Source organism: Amblyomma maculatum, chromosome 2, assembly GCF_055883805.1.
Source record: "Amblyomma maculatum isolate TAMU_Amacu chromosome 2, ASM5588380v1, whole genome shotgun sequence".
NCBI classification, from domain to species: Eukaryota; Metazoa; Arthropoda; class Arachnida; order Ixodida; family Ixodidae; genus Amblyomma; species Amblyomma maculatum.
In genome coordinates this window covers 32,825,663-32,853,544 of record NC_139345.1, presented here as the reverse complement: position 1 = coordinate 32,853,544, position 27,882 = coordinate 32,825,663, and the positions used below count along the sequence as shown (strand labels likewise).

Here is a 27,882-nt window from a genome sequence, read left to right as displayed (position 1 = left end):
CTTTTTATGAAAAAGCGGTGGTCAATATTAGGAGAGGAAAGCTGCAATCATTTTTGCGAAACTTATTCGCTTCGCGCCACCTCTCGGCAGAAATCACAGTGCACAAGCTGCTGTTCAATCGAAATCGCATCCAGGTGACGCCACGTACTTAAAAAGCGATCGAGGGATTTGAGACGCCTGTTTTGAACAATGCATTTAAGCAGCATGTGTTGCGGAATCTTTGCTGAAAGCTGCATGCGAAAGCTTTTTTGCAACCTGAAGATTTACACAGATTTAAGAGTGTAGCTAGCTGATTCAGAATATTATCGAACAGGAACCGCGCCACACACGGGCCAAAACGCGGACGAGATAAAAACCACTGACTTGCAGCTGGGTTTAATGAAACATGCTTGCAAATTATATTGAGAACGCAGAATATTAGCATCAATGAAAAGCGATAAAGATGCGCAGCAACCGTGCCACCGTAATATAATCTATTTTAGAACATTTATGAAAACCTCTTTCTTTTCAGATAGTTCTACTGGCAGCGTATCCACTCATCCTTCGTTAGGCTTTATAGCCTTACCTGCTTCATTAATACCTCTCGCTAACTTACTTCTTCGTTGCGCCGTATCCCATTCATTCTAAATATAGCTTGCCAAAGGCAATCTCGACATAGTGTACGAAGGATTTGTTGACGTGGTTATCAAGTTGCTGCGATGGTTCCTGATTACCTCTTCATCCACTGTAGCATTTCTCCAACCTATCTACAAGTGCGTGCATTCGAATACACTACCCCTGCTGTGGAATGTGCGAAATAGTCAATACGTTCTTTTTTATAGCTGTTTCAGTTTTCTTGTGGCTGTTCACAGTTTCTTCAAATTTGGACTACTTTTTGTGAGCCGAAAACATAACGCCAGCCCCTCCGCGTTTTTCAACTTTCCACATATATGTGCATGTACGGCACTATTTTTATGCATATATGGCACTATTAGTGTTACGGGATATGCATATACGTTAGATGCATATAGTGTTACGTGATATAATGGCCGCGCCGGGGTGGCGCAGCGGTTAAGGCGCTCGACTACTGTGCCCAAGGACGCGGGATCGAATCGCGTCCTTGGCGGCTGTGTTGCGATGAAGGCGAAACGGAGTGGCATCCGTGTGCTGTGCGATGTCAGTGCACGTCAAAGAACCCCAGGTGGTCGAAATTTCCGGAGTCCTCCACTACGGCGTCTCTCATAGCCTTAGTCGCTTTGGGACGTTAAACCCCACAAACAAACCAACCGTGATATATTGTTCCGTCAATTACGCTGCGCCGCGCGGCGTTGCGCATCTGAAAGAGGAGGACGAAGTGGTTGCGCGTAAACGCGTTCGGGGACAAGCTTTACTGAGACTGTGCTTGAGAATTACTGTGCGTAGCTTTCATGCATTCCATGTATATTTTGTAAATATTAACCCATTTCCCCGTAACAATATAATACGCGATATGGGATATATTAGTGATATGCATATACGGCAGTATTAGGGTTACGAATACAGGGCGTTGCAACCATAATTGTCTTAAGCCTGTGTGTTGAGGCCCCCATCAAAGGAAAATTCCCTGCATGGGGCGTTGCATGGTTTTACGGCTAAAACCTCTCGCTGCCGTCTGGTCACGTGGCTTGGGCGAGCGCTGATTGGTCGTTGTGGTGTACACTCCCTGGGAGCATATGCAGGCGCGCTGGCAGGTGTCAGTTAGAAGCCTCACATCGAAAACCGAAGAAACAAACAAACAAATTGTCTGGCCTCGCCGTTGGTTCTCTGGTCGAAATTTCGTGTTATAAGTTTCTATCTGAAGAGCGAACGCGGAAGCTGGGAGAGAGAGGAGAGGAAAGAGAGGGTAAAGGAGTGAAACGTGGCGGCAAGAAGATATAACAGAAAGTACAAGCGGCCCATGATGCCACTGATGTAGATACACCTATACACCGATATAGATATAGATAATGATACACCGACGTATAGGCTCTTCCGCGGTATTGATCTGGCGCTACGTGCCGTTTTCAATTAACTAACGTTAATATGAATGTACGCGTGTGTGAATAACGGTAATCGCTGATCTACTACACTGTTCCGTCCGCTGTGGCTTCGATGCGAATTAATATATGCGCGACGATTAGGAAGAAGCAGACAGCCAAAGCGCCGTCATCCTTCGCGCGCGCTGGCGCCGTTGCTGTAAGCTTGCGGCATCTAGTGCTGTGAGCCTGATGAGCTTATTGTCTACTTTTATGATGCGGTTAAAGCCAGACTTGGGCCTGACAATGAGCAGCGTAAAAGACGCTGCTAAGACAGTATTTTCCGGGGTATTGGGTGCCTCGATGTAGTGCGCCACGCCCTATACTACACTGCTGCGCTGTCGGTTGGCATATGAAGATTGTACAAAAGCGCTGTCAGCCAGCGCTATATACATTGCGCATTTCATGCGCTGTTTTTGAGATGTGTTTCAGTGTACAATGTGCACACTGTTCGAGCGGGTCAGCTCGTGCACCTTTCGTACTCAAGCGCAGCGCGCACCTGAATCCCGCCAGAGATTCCGTTATTCCCTAGCTTAAAAGAGCTAACAGAAATCAAGGAAAAGCACAGTTTGCAGTAACCTCGGTGAATGACATAACTGCTGTTCAGCTGAATTTCCCGCGGCTTCGCTTACCCGCGTTTGACGCTGCTCGTGCACAGAAAATGCAGCAGACGACGCGGCGCAGCCTATGTAGTTATCAGCTCCAGATCAGCAAGCTGTTCACGAAGAAACGCAAATAGGAGTTTTAAATATATATGCAGTTCCAATGCATCTCAAATTTCGAGGTTTAGTTTAGTTAGTTGCTTGGCACATCAGATAAGATGCAATAAACAGTCTATATTCCAAAGTTGGTGTCATCACCCCTAAAATGCAAAGACCCATTTTGTTTTGAGACATGCTGCATAGAAGAATAAAAGAAGACTTTTATTTAAGTTTCTTAAATCGAAGACCAACAGCTCATGCATGGCGTCCGCAGAAAGTGTGTGCGAGATGTGTCCGCGAGATTCTGCTGGGTACCGACACGGTTCTGACTAACCTTTAAGAAAACAAATCATCATCCATCGGGAATGAAACCTAGCTACCCCTCCAATTACCAGCCGAGCGCTTTAACCGACTACGCCCCACCCGACACGTGAGAAACATATCTTAGTTCTTGTCTACCGTTCCTGTCATCTTCATGGCAACGTAGGGGTGCAACGACGACGCATTCAATCCAGTCTTCAAGAGGGAACGTGGCGCACGCCATCTGCGGCCAGCTATGAAAACCAAGCGTCGCAACGTGCGCGCGCCATCGCCTCCGAGTGGAGCAGCTCACCTCGAATCCGGAACGGAAGAAGCATTGTGTGAGCAGGTAGTTCTTTCAAATACACACTAAAGTAAAATTAGTTCCAAAGTTAAGTGCCTCAAGAAGTTATGAATTTACGGTATCTCGTTGTTATAAAACGTGATTACGATCCCTCTGAAATGATTAGCCTGATAGGATCTCATAGATTGGGATAGATGTGCATGTTGGACCGCAACGTCGAAACTGTTGTCTCTCCTTGAAGATATTTCAGACGAGCAATACTTCACCAAAGCGATATCTGTGGAAGAAATCATTTCCACCCGACGGTTTTCTGCTGTTTATTAATATTCTCTTGCCGCGCTTTTAGTTGTGTTTGTTGTGGTTGATATAAATTACCCATGAAGCCACTAGCTCATTGCTTTCAAATATTCCGTATTCTTAGCCCCTTCCTATACAAAATCACGTGCAATCAATGCAATGTACTAAAAAGCGTATTTCGTGGCCTAATTAGCTCAGATAGGTCGTGGGCGCGAATCTCGCCTGCAATTTTTGAAATTTTCTTGCAAAATCTTTTTTTAATAGTTCAAACGCTTTAGACATGCAGTGATTTTTAATTCGCAAGACATGTCATGCTTCATTAACTTCCATTCCACATTTATAGTCAGTTTAACAGAAGGGAGGTGGGAGGCATGAAATTCTCGTGAGAGGTCTTGCTGCTGTGACGTCACTATTCTGCCGACCAATCAGAACTTTTCGCTCACGTTCAACACCGCCGAACCTGATGACGGCGCAGGATATTTGGCGGCATAGTACCCTTAAGCTTTTGTGTTAAAATTCATTTACATATAAGCATCACTTTGTCAATTGTGAGCCATTATGCTGATTAGGAAGGTTCTGGTCTGAAAGTGCGGGTAAATGTCGCATACAATTATCGCTGCCCAAATTCTTGGGGATATCCCATTTTGCCCAGGAAAGGCATCGTCATTCCATACGAGGAAATCAGGATACGCAGAGCACCTTACATAGTGCAGTTTTAAATTGCATTCACATTGGATTTTAGGCCCTCATTCGAGGGATTACATAGGGGGGGTCCGTGTACAAAAAAAAAAAAAAAAAAAAAACAACATGTATACATATGTATATATTTTTATTTTGAAAACAACATGATAATACTGACCGAGAAGCGACAGCTTCGCAGGTTTTATACCTGTTTTCCCGGAGCTGCATTACATCGCTAGCAATTAATCATAAACCAGCTCCCCGTGCGTGGTGTTTTAAAGGCATTCAACTACATCTTTTAGCGGTAAATTTTAGTAGAGGTTCTAACCCAAAGGCAAGCAGGCCTTTAACGCAGTTTGTTTTTGCTTTTTCATCTCATTCCAAGCTTGTAAAACAGGTTGTTAATGATGCATTGACCAAAAAATGTAAGCCTTTGAATGAGCCCAGTTTCAAGAGGTAGGTAGCATTGTTTATGAATGCTGGACATGAATGAATGAACTTTTATTAGTGGAGGAAGGCCGGAGGACATATTTAGGGGATGAGGAATAAGGAGAAGCATCCGTGAGGTACAGTCATGAGCAATATGATATGGAACAAAGTTTGAGCATTAATTTATTGATTACTGTATAATTTTGTCTGACAAGAACAGATTATTGAGTTTTTTTTTAAATGTGTTTCCATTGCATGCATAATATCCGTAGGTCGCCATCATATTTAATAGAGAAATACCGAGAATGTTCGCAATTTTGAGCGAAAAGTTCATTCTTTTTCATATTGCTTATGACTGTACATAAACTTCTGATGATTTTCGTTGCGGGAGGTGTACTAAAGAAAACAAAAATAACTAAAATATTCTCTCAGCAGAAAGAGAAAATAAAAGGAGCAAACCATTGTGCCACATATGTGTAGCCATAGCGTAACTTTAAGAAAATTGTAAAATGCTTGTTTTTTCTGATGCTGACACTTTTTTTCCATTTCAGAGTTTGTTCAAACCTGTAAACGCCTTGAAATAGGTTATAAAAATTACACTGTCTCTCTACAAGAAACACCGGGGCGGTTTTTGAGATTGCGTACTGCTGACTTGTGGTAGAACACACCTAGGAAAACATTTGCCGGGGTTTAGCTTTAGTTAAATCCGGTAGGTTGCGTAAGCAAAGCCGACGTAGCTGCTGCTTCTTCTTCGGCGTGGCGTGGCTACCGACCGGGTTTACCCGATGGCTTGAAGGGCCCCATCTGCGGTCGCTATGAAAGTCAAACGTGGCTACCGGCCGGGTTTGCGCGACGGGCTGAAACCTGGCGTAGTATTGCTTACGCAATAAAACTTCCTTATGTCTTACTAATAGATAAAAGAATCATCACTACAGATCTTAAAGCCATATTAGCGCATCTTGAGATACACTGCCGCTTCCGCCTCTATAAACCTATCGAACGATAAGTTGCCGTCAAAGACAACCGACACACATGAAATTATAGAGCGTAGTGATGACTGTGCGAGCACTCTGTCAGTGGCCCTGTCTGAAAATGAAATTATATCCTGAAAATATGAGAAAGCAAACGAGAGGATCAGTACGGCTGTTGCACATCCTTTTCGTCATTCATTTTTATCAATGCTATTGCGCTATTTATTAAACGCAAGCATTTTCCGTTAACCGCATTTGCATGTTAGCACGCTCCGTCTTCTCTTCTGCATCTCCCTTGTGCGTGCCGCTATTCCCATTTGAAAAAAAAAAGAGAAAGAATACAACTAACCAGCTCAATAAACTACATAATGAAAATATTCACATTTAAGAAAATATTTCACGTATCCTTTTCAATAAAGGTTCCAAAACACGTGTTACTCGAATGTAGTGTTCAAAATAGGAGTCTCCCCTGATACCGTCGACCTCTACTTTTAGGGTGCCTTGATGCGCGCGGAGGGCGCGCACATCGAGGCACCCTACTCTACTTTAACTATGTGGCGCCACCTGTACTAACTCCGGTCAGCGACCCCTTGTGCGCTTCTTTTTCAACCGATAGGTGACGCAAAGCAAGAGCTCTTAAGTTTCGGGTTAACCCAGTCGCGACAACTTTTTTTTTTTTTTTTTTTCATAAAATAGATGAGTGACAGAGGTATAAACGTTAGGATACTTAAGATGAACATGACACAATACTTGGCAGCGCAAGTGTAAGCAAGGATTATGAAAAGCACAGGACAAAGCTTCGTCTCTCTTGTTCGTTTTTCACACGTTGATTTCTTTTCTCGTATGTCTGGCCTGATTTACTTCACTGAACATTTTCTTTGTGCTACTTATAATCTAACGATTAATATCCACTAAATCTGGGTTTTTTTTCGTTGTACCTTCAGCGCTATTATAAAAAAAATTTCAGTACAATGATTAGGAATCTAGAGAGCAATAAAAAACCGAGTTGGTAAATCACATTCTGGCATTGCGCCGCACAATTCTGAGCAAGATTGGGACAAGAAAATTGTGCTTCTTAAAACTCATTTTTACGCACTTCCAAATAACAATTATTAACAGCACGATAGTTTCTTTCTCATGATTCAAACGATACAAAGTGTTGAGAATTTTAAACAGTCACTAGTTCTCTTACTATGATGCCTGATATCTCAGCACATCTGCATCAAGTATGGGCTGCAAGTGTAAGCCTGTGATTGCTGACGTAGACAGATTTATTCTACACATTTAATGACTCAGTAACCTTCCTTTGAGCCTTGTACTCCGAGTCCTCAAGTCGTTTCCTTTAGTGTTCCTGCTCGCATCACCTCTCCCCTTCTCCACCCCCCCCCCCCTTCATCTCTTGTAATCACCATTTTTGTAAGCGTTAACTCTGCCATCCCAGGAATCTTTGTCGTTATAACAGTTAGCATAGAGGCATCGCATTTCTGCAGTTATTGTGGATATATTGTAGTATGAAGTGGTAAGACCGACCTCGCTCGTACCACTCGAATTCTGACCTCTACAATTTCTCAGTAGCCCGTTCTGGGCTTTCAAATATCTAAATCTAAATGTATTTTTGTGGACAGTCAGCATCATGGAAAGATTCATACCAAGGCAAGGCTCGACATTCAACCATTCACTTGCACTCTACATCAATAGTGAATTGAGATGCTTCTGTATTCAGATCTCTCAGATATGATGAAGACATTTAAATCGATCGTACAGTAGATGTGACCAAAAAACTGGGTGTTCTTTTTCTTGTTTTTGTAGAAGTCATTTTTACAAAGTAATTGTCAGGTGAACGATGGAACGGTAGGATGAACGTTCATGTATCGTGTGCGCTGCAGAAAGTGCAGCGTGTTTGATTTCTTTTCAGAATTTCATTCACAGTAGTCCCTCTCCTCTACTTAACAAACCCAGCGGAGCCGATCTTAATCTAAATGGATTAATGCCGTACAGCAAGAAATGTAAGTTATCATGAGAAATATCTTTTGGAATGAATATTAGCGCAAAGATACACACGGTAGACCGAGGAAAATGCAGTACACGTACTAGCCAGCAATGAAAGCAGCATAGAAACCATTTTGAGCTAAATAAATGGATGAATCACATACAAAAGAGCCCTAGTTCTTGAAAAGTAATCAAGGCACATGAAATTACGAAGCTTAGTCGTGACTTGGGTGCATTCTGTTGCGTTAGTGAGGAGGAATTGATTATCTTGGATGTGCAAGAGTAGATTAGGAGATACGGGCACATCTGTTGTGGATGTTTACATCTTTACGTTTGTGTGAATTACTATGTGTTCTGCAGATAATAGGTAAGTACCGTCCATTAAATTCAGCTCAAAGTTAGTACCATTTTTCTTTTCCTCTATTTCGTGTCAGTTCATGCGCGCAGCATTGTTCCCTCTCGGCCTTTTCATCGTTTTAAAGGAGATATATCACCCGTACCCGTTTCCAAATTTACGCGGCGTTTAGAAAGTGACACAATCTGTTCGCTACCAGAGGCTAAGAGGAGAAAATGAATACAGCGGTTGTTCACTAGCGAGAATTGTCAGAGGATGCCAGTTTTATTTAAAGAATGTATGAGATGAATTTGATTGACGGGGGATGCTTTGTTCTAAATAACAAATTCCGCATCTGTCGTGAAAGAAACATGCATTAAAATTGGTGTTGCGCTATGTTCTCATCGACAACTCACTCAGTGCGTGGATGGTATGTGATATCATACTTATATACTTGCTATATTTATCTGCATCGTAAATGGGAGAGCATAGTGGGCAATCAAACTGCTTGCTAATATTCAGTTTCAGTGCTGAAACACGAGAGCCACAAGGTGGAGACGATGCGCTTTACATTCACTCAAGCCTTCAGTCAGGTAAGGTAGATGGCAGCTCGTGCTTGCGGGCAACAGTCATTTGACTAAATTTCTGTGCAGTCATTGCTCCTTTTTAGATGGCTTAGTGTTTTCGTTCGGCTTAATTTCTGTACACCATTGTGTTCCTTTTTTTCCCCCTTTAAAATTGAAGCGAAGGCCCTTTTGGGAATTTCGGATAAGTATTGGTGTATTTTTTTCCTTCGGCGTCAAAGCAGGCTCCCCCTGACTTAAATTTACATTTGTTAAGTGAAGCATAAAACCGCATACGTTAAAGGCGAACTGAATTATAGCTGCTGATAAAGTTCACGCTGCGGCTGACTCAAGAAATATATAATGAACGAGAACTGATTATTAGATTACGCATTGTGATTGATTCAAAGGCTTCAATGTCAGTACGATTTTGCAGCCGAAGCCGAGTATCGTGATCGAATTGTAGAATTTCAGAAAATGAATCATACAGTAAATTAATTGATCTACACCAATTTATATATCGATTGGGTAATGTAACGTTGTAGTTTCTATATTTCTACTGTGCGCGGCTTTAAGAACTTTTCCATGACAACCTGATTTTCAACATCTCTAATTCATAAATGTATCAACTAATCGCTGCCGTAGCAGTCGTGCGCATCTCAACAGTTAACATGATCAGTAAGGTACAACTGTGCGTAATTATTGTCATGATAACTTAGCAGTCACGCGATCACTGGTGGGCAAGCAGACGACGCCGTATTCACGTGCATCCTTCAACAGCAGGGCCCTATGCAAGTTACCGCCCGCTTCGTAATCAGTCCAGGCCGATAGCTTAGGGTGATTATTCTAAAATGTTGAATGTCAATTTGTGAAAATATTTGTAAAGCTTTAAAATACCAGTCGCGATTTGCTGACTCGAATTGAGCGCCATGTCCTTACGTATCTTCCAACGTTCACGCAACTCGTCCCAGATTATTGAGATTAAGTAATGCGGTTCGTTACGATGGTCGCAATGGGACGTTTATTGCATATAAAAGTGTACTATTCTCTTAAAGGTGGTTTAGAGCTTCCTCAAGGTCACAGCTGCGGGCTAGAACTCACATCTTAACGTAGGTACAATTGTAGGTCCTTATCGGTGTTCAGGTATCACGCTCTGCTGCCCAGCTCCCTGCCAACTGCGAGGCCCGTTTAATTGCGAAAGCAATACTACTCTAGGTTTCGCGAGTCTTCAGCGTAGCGCGGCGGTAGCCACGTCTTACCCACGTGATGCTGTGACGTCACACACCCCGTGACACAAAGGAGAGAGATGGGCTCCTAACTCAAACGGTCGGCGTGGAGCGGTCGGAGTCGCGGCTCATTTGGCCCTTGGGTCTCTCGTTTCACATGGGTCGGTTATGTCAGAATCAGCCTGTTAGTACCCTGACATTCACGTTACCCCTATAGGCCACTAAGGCACGTTCATACGGCTTGGTTAAAGCGGGACTTTAATGTGGGCTGAGGAAGAAGAAAAAGAGAAGAAGAAGAAGAACGATCGGTCACCCGCAGCTAATGCTTTCGCTCAATATTTGGTTCAGCAGCGTTGAACTCTTGTAATTTTTTAGAGAAACAGTTAGAACTGTGTTAGAAACTGTTTTAAGCATGGTACCTAACAAGTGACTCGGCTGTCTACCGCTCAGAGCACGTGACTGCTACACATTTGCTTCCTCCTTTCACCCGTTACTTATAGCCGAGTCGAAACCAGCCGACCGCATATTGTTTTGTCTGCAGGTGCATACGCTAATCCTTGCTTCTCTTCTTTCTTTCCGCCCATCTGGCCATGTATTGCCGACAACCATTTAAATTTGTATTTGCTACAGCCTCTGGCATGCGGCCTTATCATTGTGATTGTAGCGCACAGGTCAATTCTGTAGGTAATGCCATTTGGACTCTGCTCAGCACCCGCGACGTTCCATGCAGCCAGGAATGTATACTGTACTGGCTGGCTTGAAGTGCCATATTTGTCTGATGCACTTAGACGACGTCGTTGTCTTCTCTTCGATCTTTGAAGGTCACCTGAAAAGGCTTCGCACAGTGTTCGACGCAATCAAGTCGTCAGGGCTAACACTGAAAGCAGAGAAGTGCCACTTAGCCATGTGATAAAAAAGCCGTGCGCCAATTCTTGGGACTGTGCGCTTATTACCGACGACTCGTCAATAACTTTTTGCGCCGCGCCGAACCTTTGACGCTGCTTACAAAAGCAGACGTACCATTTTAGTGGGAAGCATCGCAAGCAGAAGCCTTCGAGGAACTTAAGCGCCGCTTACAGTCCCCACCTCCCCTCGGTCATTTTAATGAACACGCTGAGACTGAAGTTCATACCGACGCAAGCACCGTAGGTGTAGGCGCCGTCCTCGTTCAAAAGAATTCCGGATCAGAAAACGTTATCGCTTACGCAAGCAGGTTCCTCTCAAAAGCCGAAACCAATTATTCGACGACCGATACAGAATGCCTCGTGATCATTTGGGCCACGTCGAAATTTTGTTCGAACCTTTACGGTCGATAGTTCAAGGTAGTGAGCGACCTCTATGCGCTCTGTTGGCTTGCCAGTTTGAAAGACTCCTCCGTCCGCCTTGCACGATGTAGCTTATGCCTGCAAGAATTCAACATCACGGTGGCGTACAAGTCTGGTCGCCATCATCCTGAGGCATACTGCCTGTATTGGGCCATTTACCATTTCACCATTTTATTCGTCCTCTCGAACCAAGAAAAAATAAGCATAAAAAAAGGAGAGGGAGCCCGGACCAGCAAAAGCTTTACCAGGCTTAAAACCAATTAAAAATAAATGAAAGGAAGCTCCTGTCGACGCGCCTCCGAGGGAAGACGACGAGGACGCCTTCTTGGGACCGGTAAGCACCACCAGTTTTGCAGAGCAGCAGCGCTCGGACCCTCTGTTGCGAGACCTGGTGGATTACCTATAGAAGGCAAGACGGCTTCTGCTCCTACGGTCTTCGGTCGTTAGCTGTCGTCCTTCGCGTAGCACAACGTTGTCCCTGTGAAGAAAACTTTCGCACCCCACAGGACCACATACTTCCTTGTCGTGCATAAGGAACTCCAAAACGGAATTTTGTAGGCGTTCCACGATGGAGGGGGGGGGGGGGGGGGGGAGGTGACAGCAGGGCACCTCCGCTTGGCGCGAACGTTGCATCGGATCCAAGAGAGGTATTACTGGCCGCGGTTACCTGCCGAAGTTGTCCATTACGCGGAAACGTGCCATGAGTGCCAGCGACGCAACACTCCCCCGATCGGACCAGCTGGGATACTGAACCCCATACCGCCTTCGACCAAACCCTTTCGACAGATTATGATGGATCTCCTCGACGCCTTTCCGACTTCATAGCAAAGGAATCGTCGTGAACACTGACTACCTCATCCGTTACAGCACCCCCGAATGCTCATCACGGACAGGGGAACAGCATTTACGGCGAAGCTCACTCAAGCCATCTTGGAGTACACCCAGACAAGCCACCGGAGGACGGCCGCCTTCCACACGCAGAGAAACGGACTTATAGGGCGTCTGAATAGAACTATTGCGGACATGCTCGCCATGTATGTACGTCGACAGCGAACACAAGACCTGGGATGTCATCCTGCCGTTCGTGATCTTCGCGTATAATACGGCCGTCCATGAGACAACTAGCGCAGCCCCGTTCAAGCATGTGCACGGCAGAGAGCCCACGACAACGCTCGATGCAATGCTACCGCACGTGACAGAAGAAGACAACCTCGACGTCACCGACTACCTATAGCGTGCAGAGGAGGACCGACGACTCGCCCGGCTGCGCATTAAAGACCAACAACGAACCGACGCCCGACAACACAACTTGCGACAACGAGACGTAGAGTACAAGCCGGGAGACAAAGTCTGGGTATGGAAGCCGATTCGCCGTCGCGGACTAAGTGGAAAGTTGTTACGTCGATACTTCGAGGCATAAAAAATCCTTCGCCGCGTCGGACAACTGGACTTGAACTCATTCCTGATGGTGCGACAGCGTCTCAATGGCGACATGTGCGTCCGGAAGTTGTACATGTTGTACGCCTGAAGCCGTATTACGTGCGTTAAAGAATCCGTGATATTTAAACTTTTTAATGTTATACTTACATTTCTCTGCTTATTTTTATTTTTTGTATATCGAAGGGGGGGGGAGCGGCGATGTATATTTAGGAGGGAGTAATACCGCATACCATTTAAATCTGTATTTGTAACAGCCGCTGCCATGCGGCCTTATTAGTGTGATTGTAACGCAGAGATCAATTCTGTATTCTTTGTTCATGCTCGTCGTCACGAGACGCAGCTTTATCGACAACTTTGTCGCGAAAAGCACGCCGAGATGTGTCTCGATGATTCCGGCCACTCGCGTATGTTTCTGCAATATTTTAGGTTGCGCTAGTAACTGTTTGCGGCTTTATCTAGATGTTTCTGCGTCGCCTTTAAAATGAGCGTTGACGGGTGCAACAAATTCGACGACCAGAGAGCACGTTTGTTAATATCACCGCCGCCGAATTGTTTAGTTGTTTCGCGGGCGCAAGTCATGCCAATAAAGCGTTGTTTTCAGTGCGATTACGCCCCCACCTTTTTTTTTTTTCGGTGCTTACGGCCTTTTCACCACCACGTGACAGTATTCTCAAGCCGAGAATAAACATTTTTCGTTTGCCTGGCAACTCTGTCTCAGGTGATGACAGCCATTGCGCGGCCTGCGGGCCATGCATTCGTAACAATTGTGGAAAAAGGCCAGGTCGAGACGGCAAGGCAAGGGATGCCGTGTCTGGCGTTTATTCCGATGGACAACCGAGGCGCGTGCCACCGGCGGTGCCGCGGTATGATGATGATGGTATGTGCACGTGAAAGAAGAAGATCCGCGGAAGGCTCACACAATAAATAAATAACGCCTTCTGCAAGTGTGGATAAATCAAGGGTGGAGGCTATACGTTTCCTATATCATTGATCGCAGTACATTGTCATGTAGGACAGCACGCTTCGTACACCCGCGCTCATTTGTGAACCCGACCTGCTCATTTTGATCCAACCAGCTGCCGAAAGCATTCCAATTGCGACGTCGATCCTATCTAGCCCTGCGCTAAGGGTTGCGAACAGAGCGAAAAGGACGACGGTGAAAGGAGGCGACACGCGACAACTGACAAGCGCCGACTGGCACCTGAAAGTTTATTAGGCGGAAAGAATTTCCTCGGTGTTCACCACCCTTAGCAATCTCGAACCAACCAGTCCATCGTGTCATTCTTACTCCTGCCCAGAGTTTCGGTAGGTTAAAAAGGATTCCAGTTGAATATTCTGCAAGAATCCATGGTTATGTATAGTTAACGTATTTCAGTGTACGTGAAGGCTCTGCACTTCAGACATGTGGTTAGGTCCCTAGCCCCAAATCGAGTAAAATGCACGAATGCGTGAATGCCGGCATGGCTATAGTAATATATCCAGTTATTCCTTTTCTGCCCAACGAGATTTTAGCCGCTCAGCAAAGACATCGGCCAGACAACGGTTCAAAAGCGCCAGCAGGCGTGTGCCTTCATAGTGCCGTGCTGGCTGCTTTATGGAGCCAATGGTGAGGTCCGATCGCCAATGTTTCAATGCATCACAACAAATTACAATCCAATCCCCGTCTACATCAACAAACGACAGTGACGTATACCAGAGGACATAATGGATCCTAAACGAATAATAGATAATGCGCCCTTATATAATATCACCGCAAATATAAAATTAAGATATGTGAATACTAAACGTATTTACTAAATTTAAGTCTGTTCATATGTTACATTTACGTCCTCGCCTTGTTTCACTCCCGAACTGAATAGCGGGTTGATGTAGATTTGCATACTCATTCTCCCCAATATGAATAAAAGCTAAGTATAAGGCACGCTGTAATCCAATTGGAGTGACAGCTTTTCTGGAAGCGCCATCAAGCGTTTACAAAGGGAACATCTGTCTTGAAGGGAATTTATTTTACTGCTGCTGAGAAGAATGGACAGTTGCTCGAGCGCTTTGCGTTTCCCAGGAGCCAGGGGTCTTGATGCTATTACAGAGCCTTGAAAGGGTCAGCCCGGTCGTATGCAGTTGACATTTTAGGAGTGCGAGCAAGCCAAGTATCTTGCTAAGCGTTGCTCACCACGTTGAGTTTATTGGCCCCTTGTGGACAACCACAGTATTGTACACTGCATCGCTTTCAGTGGAAATGACTCCGCACCCTGAAATATTTCCGATAATCCTGGCACAGAATAATTTCTCTTCGCGTCTGTAGTCAAGAACAATTTGATATCCTTCTTAACTACCGTTTTAGTACCTACAAAATTGACTTAAGGTTGATGTTCCTGATTTCTGTAATTTTGATCATTCTTAAGTTCTGCATGACACTGCTGTAATTCAACGCTACAACATTCGGCTGAAGTACGGCACATGCTCTAGCAAGTAAAAACGGTAGAGTGTTCGATATGTAGTGCATGTATTACTATGTATGTATGTATGTATGTATGTATGTATGTAAGTATGTAAGTATGTATGTATGTATGTATGTATGTATGTATGTATGTATGTATGTATGTATGTATGTATGTATGTATGTATGTATGTATGTATGTATGTATGTATGTATGTATGTATGTATGTATGTATGTATGTATGTATGTATGTATGTATGTATGTATGTATGTATGTATGTATGTATGTATGTATGTATGGATGGATGGATGGATGGATGGATGGATGGATGGATGGATGGATGGATGGATGGATGGATGGATGGATGGATGGATGGATGGATGGATGGATGGATGGATGGATGGATGGATGGACTAAACTTTAATGTCCAACAGATAAGGTGATCTACCCACCCCCCGACACGCAGGTCAAGGGGCGGGTGCCGCCGCTTCAGAGGCAGGCCGGGAGGTCTTGGGTCCCAGCAGCCTCTTCAGCCAGTTGGACGAGTAGGAGCTGGAGCTCAGGGTCCGAGCTGCACAGCAGGGTCTCCCAGGTGTCTCTACAGCCTATATTGTTCGTCCTCCTCGGAGAATACGGGCATTCCCATATTATGTGGTCGAGGGTCCCTCTCGCCCCACAAAGATTGCACTTGTCAGTCCTAGCCTCAGGGAACATGTGGTTCGCCATAACCGGGTGCGGATATGTATAAGTTTGCAGTCGCCTCCACGCCACTGCTTGTCTGCTGTTTAATTTCGGGTCTGGTGGGGGTACCAGTCTACGATCCAATCTGTAGTGCTGCGTGATCTCCCCATATTTTAGCAAGCGCTCTCCGCTTCCTCGGTCATCAAGTGGCCCTGTAGCGGCTCGGCGGTAGAGATCTCGAGCCAGCTTGTGGGCCGCCTCGTTGCCGGGGACGGCTTCGTGCGCAGGAGTTGTTGTTGTTGTTGGGAACTTTGGGATATTCACGGGGGGTGGGGGGGAACCGGACACGGGTTATGCCGGCCTAATATCGCGGCGGCACTCTTGGTGTCCGGGGGGTGGGGAAGTGGGATGTTGGGAGGGGTGGGGGGGGAGATCGCCTTATCGTCGTGGCCCGCACCAAGCAAATAGCCCGGTGAGCATCGGCAGGTCGGTGGTCCGGTGCGCAGCCTCCGGTGCAGCAGCGCTTCTGGTTGTTCCAGACGAAGCCTGGTACTGCGCCTCTGCGAGGCACAGGAAGGACTGCTGTTGACAGCAGGACGCCACGGCGATTGGGGCAACCGCCGCAGCAGGAGGGGACCGCGATAGACTGCTGCCAAGGCAGCAGCGCGGCGGGTGGCGCTGAGGTGACCGTCAGTAGACAGCGCGCCGAGGCCCGCGAGCAGGGAGCCCACGGGGAGCTGTCCCGGAGTATCCAGGTAGCAGCAGGAGGGGGTGCCAGGATTCACGAGAACACGTGGTCCATGGCGGCGAGGTGGAGCCGCCTCGGTGCACACAAGTGGTGCTGTGAGTACGGCGGGTGCCTTGCACGTGGCAAGCATGCTGGCTTGGCTGGAAGCGCGAGCGCAGCGAGGACTGCGGCATCACAAAGATGTCAGCAGGGAGTCACCGCGACGACGAAATCGGGCGGCAACTGGGAGGGCCGCCAGGAACTGCTGCAGCAGCAGCAGCGCGGTGGGTAGGTCGCCGGATCCACAGCAACACGTGGTCCGTGGCGATGGGGGGAGGCAGGGTTCCCGCGCCACGAGGGTGCAGCGAGAGTTAGCCAGGGTGCGTCCCAGATCCGAGGAGCTGCAGGAAGCCGCGGGCGGTTCTGCAGGCTGCTGTCCATGAAGTAGGGAGGGGGCCGCCGCCGCCGCAGCAAACGACGGCGGCCCCGAGGAAATCCTTTTTCGAGGAGTAGGGCGCCGCGGCCGCCGAAGCGGCCCGCCGAGCTAGGCCTCTAGGAGAGGTAGCGGGTGGCCGCTGACGCGGCCGGCTGCTGGGAAGACCTCCTAGTAGAAGGAACTCGCCGGCGCTGGGGAGCGCGCGACGAGCGAGGACGTACGCCTGCCGCTACGGACGGTAGCGGGCGCAGGCGAAGGTGCTCGGCGGCAGCGAAGCTGGCGCGACGGAGCGAGGCGCGACGATATCGCGGGAGGCGGGCAGGGACACATCCGCACACCTCGAAAGTCAAATTATTTGAATTTTCCTATCCAACTTTTTCTGGCCTAGGATTCTGGCTGCTAAGGGCGAGATAAAATTTTGTATGGCAGTTTTGCTGTCACTTATGACAAACTTCGCTTCCGTTCCGACGCAAGCTAACGCGATCGCAGTTTCCTCGGCTATTTCTACGCTCCGCCCGCGCAAAGTGGCAGCTGTCACGGGATTGCCCCGGCCGCTGACGACCGTTGCTACCGTGATCTGCATAATGTATGTATGTATGTATGTATGTGTGTATGTATGTATGTATGTATGTATGTATGTATGTATGTATGTATGTATGTATGTATGTATGTATGTATGTATGTATGTATGTATGTATGTATGTATGTATGTATGTATGTATGTATGTATGTATGTATGTATGTATGTATGTATGTATGTATGTATGTATGTATGTATGTATGTATGTATGTATGTATGTATGTATGTATGTATGTATGTATGTATGTATGTATGTATGTATGTATGTATGCATGTATGTATGTATGTATGTATGGAGGATATCACAAGCGAGCTCGAGCAGCGCAGCGGCACTTCGTCGTTCTTCTCCTCGTCTTTGTGATATCCTCGCCTAGTTCATCCTCGTCTTCATAATATCTTCGCAGAGTTCACTACAGTATGTATAACTTTATTAAGGAGCCGGCAAACGACGGGTTAAAGCGTCGTGACGCTGGCCAAGCATCGACCCGTGGTTATACCCTAGTCTGCACTACCTCATTTGGCCCGTGCATGCAGTAGATTATTACAAGTAGCTTCACGCATTATTACGCTACTCGTAGGAAACGTATAGCAATGCTTTCTATGCGGCAAAAGGAATGTACCATATTTATACCATTACAACAGGCCCGTCCACAGCATTATTCACAGTAACTAATGAATCCTCTACGATGGTTTTGCCAGCGGCTTTATAGCACCGCTAGCATCGACCACTGAGTTATTCGAGGTCCGAAATGAAGCCTCGCCAAACATAAAAAGCGTTTCTATTGGTAATTTGAGCATCATTAGACATCATTACATCATTACAGAGACATCATTAGTAAGAATTTTAATGTTGCAACTCCAAACACGTCATTGACAGACAATAACATATTTCCGACTGTACCCGATTAAAAAAGGCCACTTACCTCTCAGTGCTGCAGGCGGGTTTCGTTATAACCCGGCTTCCATCAGCCGTTAGTGTATAGAGTAAGAGAGGAAGGCAAGATAATAATGTACAGCTTCTTATTTCGTTCTTTTGTATAACCATTTTATTGATTTTGTTTCAACATAGCTCGGATATGTACATTCAAAGCGACCGCAAGGCTTGTCACGAGAACCACTGGAAATCAGCAGCAAGCCTGCGGCCGGCATCAACTCTAAAGAATACGCTCTCTAAACACGACGTTTGCACGTGTGCGCACGACAACTCCAACAGCACTTTGTTCGACATAGTCTGTACAGGAACTGGGATTATATCTTACAGATACAGCTTTGGTGAAAAATCGACCAGTGCTTACAATGGAATCATAAAAAAAAAGACAGCATAACGGTAACTTTAATCAATGCAATGCTGTGCTTTCTTCACACAAATCACTCCTTCTACTGTCTGTCAGTAGCACTTTGTAGCCTTCTGTGAGCGCAAGAAGGTAACTGAGATTGTAAAATAATGAATGGAGAAATTATAATTTTACGTCTCAGACGAAAATAAAATATGGCGCGTACTTTAGAAGGAGCCAGGTTTTTGAAAAATATGCCGAAGCAGATGCTCAGAATGAGATGTACCGCTTCCTGGACTATCTAAACGGCAAAAGTATTACATTTGAACATGGGGCGTAGATCACATATTTAAATGCACTGATTCAGCGGAAAAATCGTTAAAATGTCAAGATGAAAAATTATTTTCTTACTTCGCCATTTTATCACTTTATTTTAATCCCATTATGAATGCGAAAGCGAAAAACATGGCCTAAACAGGACAGAAGCTTCAGCGAAAGACAGTTCCTTTTAGACTCTTTGGCCCACAATATGGCGGGTTTATAGTATCAGTGCAACCGGAGTTATATCGATATGTACCTTCATGATATCCCTGATATGTAACTTATTTACCACCTGTATGATTTTAATTTTCTTTTTTTTTTTTTGCATGCCGTACTGCACCAGCAGATATTTTGCAACGTTTTATTATATTTAGACATAGCAATAATTGCTAAGCTCGAAGCTGCGAAGAGGTTGAAAAACGAATAACCATATTGTTATACACCGGTGTGGAAATATTTCATAGAGTGCACTGCTTGCACCTTCTCTCTGAAAATCCACAAACAAGAGAAAATGATATTATTTTAACTTAAGCGTTTGGTTGGTATTGCGCGTTGCTGACCGGAATGATTACGATTAAGAACAGCCCTTCTGCATTCTTTTTAACAAGAAAGGTGAGTGTTAAATCAGAGGTTTGCATTTAATTTTCATCAAGCACCTGATCTGGAACGGCAAGTTTGTAGAATGCGTAGTGCTTGCGTGTTAGCTTAAATCGTTTAACCGAAAAAGGAGTTCGGGACGTAATTACGCTTTGTACGGAAAGTGTGTGAGAAACACTACTCTCTGATCTTCCATTCATGGAAATGTTTATTTTTTGGAACGCTCGCTTGAACGGTTTTGAACTAAATGAGAAGGTTTAATGACAGCGTTCAGAATGTTGCCAGCATGAGGTGTCTTCAGTGTTATTCACTTACCATTAGGAAATGTACGTATGCAGTTCAAATTCGATATGTAAGTACTGGGTGGCATATTAAAAATGTTTGGGCCAATAAAAGTGCGACTGAATGAAGGCCAGGCAAGCAAGCGTATTGCAGTCATGAGAAATTAGCTACAAAACAACACAAAGGCTATGCCCTTAAAATAGGTATTTCTGCTTTCAAATCAGCAATGAGAATGCCTTTGAAAAGATGTTTCGATTTTTAATTTGGATTAGTTAGGCAGTTGTGAATATTTTCTCTTTGTTCTTGTCTCAGGGAGCAGCATTGGGCAAGAAACTTCGCGTGAAGTGGACAATAGCTGAGAAGCTTTATTATTCAGAGTACTTAGAACGAGAGTTATTGACATTACGAAAAAGATTTTACTTAGGAGGACAGTGCAGAAAAATGTACCGTTAACAATTTTTTCTCAATTTGTCCACTCCGAATAGAGAAAAATCATCTTGATGATATTGTGTAAAGTTTTATGTGGGTCTAAAAATTGCGTATAGAAATAAAAATAAAAAAAAAGGTGTGACGTATGCACTTAAAATAAATTCACTTAATTCGCTCTTTTAACCTTCTCGCTTCGGACATCTGCTCTGCAATATCATTCATGCCTTGAACGATGTGACTGTGGCAATGAGTGCCAGTCGACTACACCATTCGAGCTCCGTGTTAATGCTGGAGGAAAACTTGTGAGGGTGGACACCGTCAGCCAGGAGTGTTTGTTCGGCCCGGTCCTTGGGTGACGACGTTTGAGTCCTGAGCACCACATCCGCTTTGTGTCGTTGGCGCGTCGCTGCGGTAGCTATTGCACGTTTCTTGAGGCATAGGCATGAGGTATTGTCCTCAATCTATACAGCGGAGCGCGTGGCTTCTTTCACTTCCGCAGACTTCATTAGAGGGACCACCGGTAGGCATAGAGCAGCGCCGTGCTCCAGAATAGCTGCTGGCCGGAACTGCATCGGAAGCTTGGGACGTTTCTGGACGAATCTGAGGCTTGATAAGAAAAATTGTGCAAGATGGGAATCAATATATTGCTGGCAAACTATCGTCACCTATGCTTCCCCTTGTTGCTGAAGTTATATCTCACATGACGCAGCAAGAGGAAGCGAAATTAGGACCTGAAAATTCATACCACACTCAGATTTGTAAATGGGAGTGCTATACAAAAATCAGGCACCCAGAAATATTTATAGTGAAAATTTTGTTTATATTATTTTCGTGATGTGAGCATGTTATGATGGAAGATTGAGTTCTGTATGAAGCGCTGCAGAGGCTTAATGTTAACGAATTGTAGCAATGCACAGTAATGATGGCCATAATGCATACACGTGATGAAATGTGCGGACAGATTTCTCCTTAGGCATCAATGGTTAGGGTGAACCTTAGGTAGCAAGCGGCATAAGAGAACCAGTCTACTGCTACTGCCGGCAACTTAAACCTATATAGAGAGCAGGTACCGTCGTATTGCGCCGTGCAAAACATTGCCCCTAAAATATTACGAAAAAAAAAAAAAAAAACTGGTGGTCACTCATTTTATAATGCATTATGACGCTAAGCGACGCAACGCACTTGGGACGTGTCGAAAAAGAGAACCGTGTACAGAAATGTGTAGAATTTCGGAGTTGCAGAGTTGCGAATCAAGATTTGTAGATAATTTAGCTTCCTTTTTGCAACAAAATTAGGAAGTTCAGAGTTACATCCGAGGACAAAAATGCTCTGAGCGTATAAAAGACAAAGATTTGTAGAATTGCGTAGGAACTATTTCAGATAGCTGATTTGAGGTCGTCATTTCTTGACGTATCAATTAATTAAACTTTTATAATTAATAGCCTAATGAAGGTTTATGTGACGACAATTAAATACTTACCAGACTACGTTCGTGGTAAGGAGCTATATATTTATATATGACGCGCATTCAGATTATTCTACATTTTTTGATCTATGCAAGGGACGCACCGGCAGTTTCTTAAGTCAGGAATTTGCAAGGTTCTTGTTCAGTCGTAGATTCACGTTGTGTTCATGTGCTGCATTGTCAGCAATACTGTCGTCCGCAGTTCACATTGCATGTCTCTACGCTTTCGCTAGGCAACCATTTGGGTGAATTAAAAACGATGGTGGTTATAACCATTGCTTTTGTTCGCGCATGTTACCGCAAGAAGGTCGACCGATCAAGCTGTGTGCTTTTTCTGCATTTTTTTTGCTCACGCTACTTTTTTTCAGTAGGACCTTACTGTTACCTCTTTTATGGAACTGAAGGCAGTTGGAGAAAAACAAAAGGCTAGTGAGAACTGTCCCCCAACCTTTTCATGCAATGATCGTGCACGTTTTACACTCTGCCATATGTCTTTGAGAACTTTACATTGTACTAATAGTTATCAATGCTCAACAATGTAAAGTAGATCTTAAGCTCTTTTGTCTCTGTGTTATTGTAACAAAAAAAAAACAATTGGAGAGGGCTAAGTCTGACATGTATTTAAAGAAAGCTAACAGAGTGGATGCTAATGGGAAAAATAATACATCCTCGGGTTGCTGGATGTAAAAGGAACAGTTAGATCATTAACTTTATGGATTAGGACGGCTTTATTTGCATAGAACAGCTGAAGAAGATAAACAGAAGTATTTATCCTACACTACACACAGTCTGGTTGATGACAACGTCTATTCTGGTGCAGTATATTTCAATAGAGACACAAGATAATGAGTCTCTGCTCAGTGGCTACTTATTTAACGCACATGTGATAGTCAAACGAGGAATCGTATCGCAAAATCAGGACATCATGTTACTTACATGCGCCTCCTCGATTTCTCTCTGGTGGCTCGAAATGCACCCGGTCAAGCGGTCTGTTCCCTGACCGGCTTTGTTCATTTGGAGGTAGTCCAACGCCTGGAAAAACACGTTAATACATACTGTCATCGTTTTATGGCGAAAAATCGCAATTATCAGGCCTAAATTTTTGCGAGTGGGCAAGGGACTACCCGGATACAGTCCATAGCCTTATCCGTTATTCCACCTTTGGTAAAAATAATAAGCACCTGCTACGGTGGCCCAATAGTTAGACACCCGCCTACTGAGCTGTAGTGCTCCTGTTCAAACCTGACTTAGGCGGCCAAGTTTCCACGGAAGCGAAACGCGAAATGTGTCCATGTGCTGTATGTTATCAAAGCTCTTTGCAGGTTCTCAGGCAATCTAAATTATTTCTAAGCCCTTGGCTACAGCATCTCTCATAATTTGAGCCATTTGGGCACGCTAAACCCTAAGTAACAAAAAATAAGCAGCTATGTTTCGGTCGTTCCTGTTTCTAATATGCTAAGGTCGTGTTTTGCGGCTACCTTTCGTTCCGTCCACTGTGAAGTGTAAAAGGTACGAGTTAGACCGGAAGCTGAACACCTGAGTTCAGCAGATGTCGGCGAATGCCCTTGTGTTCTTTCTTTTAAGCATATGATTGGTGTTATAAGGTTATTTGTTTTTCATGAGGTACGTCCCCTCCCGTCTTCTTCTCTTTAGGCCTCTGAGTTGGGAATAAGGGTATTTTAGAGCGGAACTCCCGAGTTTTATTGGCGTCGGAGAATCACCTTCAAGGCCTCGCAAGATTAAACTAGGACTTAGCAATTTCAGTGTCGATTTAACTGGTCCGCGTTTAGTGCTTTCACCGTAAAAAAAAAAAAAAAATAAAAAATCAGAGCGGATTCGAATCGGTCGAGATAACACCCGGGTACGTATTTCTCTTTCTTTTTTTTTTATTCGCCATCCTTGGCATTAGGCATAGCAGGAAAGGGAATGGAGATGTGGGAGAAGGTAAGGAGTGTAGACAATCATCGCTTAAAAAATGGCAGACGTTCCCGATAAAGTTATTATCCAGTGTTCAGCACCAGAGCGTCTTAACCAGTGAGCCACCGCGGCGGGTGCTTTCGCTTATTACAACCAGGTTTAAGTAGGGTTAAACATTTGCCATTTTTTCTTTAGAGCTTCGTTTATTGCTAAACGCATAACAAATTGACATTCTCCTAGGTGGGAAGCCGGTCTTGATCAATTAATATCACATGAAAATTTTTATCCGCGCAACAGTTTTTGTCTCGAAAGCAGCAGCATTTTTCCACAGTAGCACAGAACTTTCCGTTCGCACTTAAGTAAGAGAACGACTCCAAAGAGCAATCGGGGTTTTTTCCTCTCAACTGACCGGGCTGCGGAGAGTCCTGGGCGTTCTCGTCGAGGAACGACTTTGTGGCTGTTATCGAAAGGTCCGCTTGTGCCCTTAACCTCTGCAGGTCATCTCGGCCAGACACCTTGGCTGAAATTGAGTTAAGAAAAAAAAAAAACGAACGGTTGAAGTAAGGTGTCATTATATTGTTTGCCGTGTGATTAGTTAACGCGGTCAACCAATGCCAGTAAAAACCCACTGGTGAAAATCAAACTGGCATTTTGTGCCTTTAATGTGGCAAAATATTTAAAAGACAGGTCATTTTTCTTACATAATCGAAAACATGGAGTTAAAAACCGTAGCAAATACAAGCTTACTTCTGGGAACCACAGCCTCTGTTGCTGGCGTCGGTCGGGCCAGAGTGGTCGGATGAGGTATATCTGCAAGAGCATCATTTGTACGACTTTCCTATTTTGTATACGCTATAATTGCGGCATACGTTAAAACCGTATAACTTAAACGTTACCTTTCATTTCAGCAATGATTGCTGCGCAGTGTACAAAGTAAGTCTTTCAGTTGAATCCCAAAGCTCTGTGCCACAAGTGTAAAGTAAAGATTGCGTGTTTTCGAAGTTAGTTTTTGCAGCGTTTTCATTTCTGCGCGTTTACGTCCTGTGCGTAGCCGTACAAAATATGCTACTGCTGACGAGAATTAAGTTAACAATATTTCCCGCAAATTGTACCTCCACTACTTCCCCCCAAAAAAAGCGTAGAACATGAGCATAACATGACCCGAACTTGTAGTCGCAAACAAAAGGTGACTAATCATTCAAATTACTGTCCACTTGTCTTGCTAATCCTAGTAAGTAATCAAACATTCAATTAGAAGAACATAAAAATGACTTTTGTTATAACTGGAAAAAAAAAAAAAAAACAACGGCATGAACTCATCAAAAAAGAAGCATAAATTCTTCCAGCGTAGGAGATATGCTTCGTTATCCGAATCAATAATTATTCACCTAAGCGAATGATAAAGCTAGAGAATGCAAAAGCCGGCGTTGCAAACTCTTTATTTTAGTGGAAGCTGTCTGTAGTAAAACGCTGTTAATTATCAATAATGCCTAGTTACCAACCCAACCGAAATCAAACTACATCAAGAACATGTTGTAATTAAAATGCTTCTCCGCATTTTCTAAGTTGCAAGATTGCTCTTCCTTTGATGTTCGATAGTGTTTGAACTGCACTAACTATTAGCATAAAAGCTTCTATCGTCTTTCTTGACCCGGTTAAACATGCCACTCAGGTGCGCCCATGCTTTGAATCTGTTAACTGCATGTAATGGCGTGGATGTTTAAGCAATATTTCTCGCCTGCCCCTTCATGAAAAAGAACATAAATTATATTACGTTTCTGACGCTACGGTAATTGTTGGTTTATCTTAAAAAGACGGCAAGCGAATTAATTGTACGAAGGCTTCTAAAACGCTCAAGTCAACTAACTTTGCGTTTTAATTAAGTACATTCCTCATCTGTGGTGCGGAACTGAAATATTTGACCCCCTCCCCCCCCCCCCTCTCTTTTTGATGGCGTTGAACCTGGCATCATAAGTGTTACTGACGATCCATAAGATGTCTATGTTGTTCTAGGCATAGTCACAAAAAATACTACTATTTCATTTAATAACTTATATTACTTTGCAAGTTTTCGGACCCTGTGTTCATTTCTCCGAACACTGCTGAAAAATCCGGTAATTATCAGATTTATTTTACCCCCCTCCCCCCCAAAGTAAAAGTACGCTATTTTAGGCTAGCATATGCCGAAATAAAACATGAACTCGCGGCCAGTCCGACTGCCTGCTACACTGAGCCGGAATAAATATACGTATACAAACACGCCACCTTTTCACGCCTCCCTATGAGACATAATAAACTACAGTATACATCATACAGTATCGAACACGCCAGCACAGTGGTGAGTGCTAGCAGATAAGCGAAGCATCCGGTATGGGCAAATATCCTAATCAGAGATGTCTCACCGTGCAGTCGTATGAAGCCTTCTTTCTCGCCGAAGGTGTTCTTGGCGTGGCACTTGTAGCGGCCGTAATCCGACTGTCGCAGGTCGTGTATCTGTAGACGCATGCGTATGCGGTACGAGTCCACCTCCTCGGAGATGGCGTACTTCTTGCTCCGGAGCAGGATCTGGTCGTCTCCGCGAATCCATGCTGTGAGGGGACGTGGCGAGGCCTCTACCACGCATTCAAGGAACACGGAGGTACCCACCGCGGCTCCCACCAGCTGCTCCGAAACGCGGATCTTGGGCCGGACTGCAGAGGCGAGGAGATAAACAAAGGCCAGGTGAGAATGATGCGACTAGACAACAAAAAAAAAAAAAAAAGAAAAGAGGGCTGTGAAATGTCATTACAGTTTTTTTTTTTCGAGGCTATCTACAAAGCGTTTATTTTTGGTCACCAGTAGCCCTTCTTTCAACTCACTTGCCTCGAAGTACTAGAGGCAAGGTTCGCACTTTGGCAATGCATCGTAAGCTTCACTGCACAAAAAATATGTGACACGTTCTCCCGAGTAATGCATAGTAGGCTCTTTTTCATTAATTTTCAAATTGCTGTTTTGAGCTACTTAGCAGAGTTTTTATGACAATTCTGCGCTCAGATTAATTGCGGGCGTTTAGCCTAGCCTTAAACGTTCCTTGTTGTCCTGACGCGGATGTAAACATTTTTATTGACGTGGTTCCATTCGAAAATGATTCAAGTGAAATAGCACTCTACTGATCAAATAGTCCCGCGTAATTTAAACAACCGTTATAGGGAACAATGTCATGCAAATTAACTCAGAAGTTGCAGTTATAGCCTTCTGTTTGTTACTGGTGTTAGGGTTGTGTAGATTCGACGCGCAATTAGCTACTTTATTCGATATACGAACTGCAAAAGGCAACCAAAAGCATTAGCCCGCAATCTGCTAGTTGGTAAAATCAGATGGCACCTACATTACCTTTGTAAATCTAATTAAGCCATTTTTATGTCCTGAAAAAAAAAAGTGAAACACGTAAATGAAAATTGCATTTTCAGCTTGTCTCTAACACAGGCTTTACCTTATTTCACATATATATTTTTGTGCTTCAACGCACTGCGCTCTAATAATGAAGCATAATTGCGATACTAGGAGCAAAGACTCTCTCGCAACAATTTGCGGCTTATAATTGGAAAGACTCGCTTAGCTAACAACTTTAGTCCTTATAAGCATGCTCGTTTTGCACGTAGAAAAAGGATATTCAAATAACCAGAGCGATTATATAACGGTAGCGGATGCTATAACTTCATTCTTGCCTGCTGCACGCTATTACATTTACTACAAATTGAGATATCAGTATCCACACACACACACACACACACACACACACACACACACACACACACACACACACACACACACACACACACACACACACACACACACACACACACACACACACACACACACACACACACACACACACACACACACACACACACATGTGCCTGTAAAGCGTGCTCTGCCGCTCTAAGAGTTTAATGCAGGAGAAGCCCACTTTACAAAACATACGAAGAAATGTGTGATGAGTAGCTACCTCTAGTTGAATGATGACAACGTTAAAGCGGTAGTTTCGAGCAATAATTTAAGGTAGCCCTTGCCGAGTAAGCTCACAAAAGTTCAATGGTATGAATGTCCAGTGAACAAACACGTTATTAAATAAGCAGTGCGTCATGGTATAAGCCCTGTG

The 27,882-nt window shown here is 44.5% G+C and overlaps 1 protein-coding gene across 1 annotated transcript in view; it reads right to left on the bottom strand.

Moving 5' to 3' along the window:
* Positions 1-20,864: 20,864 nt before the first annotated feature.
* Positions 20,865-27,882, bottom strand: part of LOC146198301 (lachesin-like) — a 33,793-nt gene continuing 26,775 nt past the window's right edge. Inside the window, exons 7-11 of the mRNA XM_084591881.1 lie at positions 26,144-26,431; positions 24,489-24,551; positions 24,151-24,261; positions 22,761-22,856; positions 20,865-20,965 (exon numbers count right to left, since the gene is read on the bottom strand). Of these exons, the coding sequence (XP_084448007.1) occupies positions 20,865-20,965; positions 22,761-22,856; positions 24,151-24,261; positions 24,489-24,551; positions 26,144-26,431 (659 nt within the window). The remainder of the gene's footprint in view (positions 20,966-22,760; positions 22,857-24,150; positions 24,262-24,488; positions 24,552-26,143; positions 26,432-27,882) is intronic.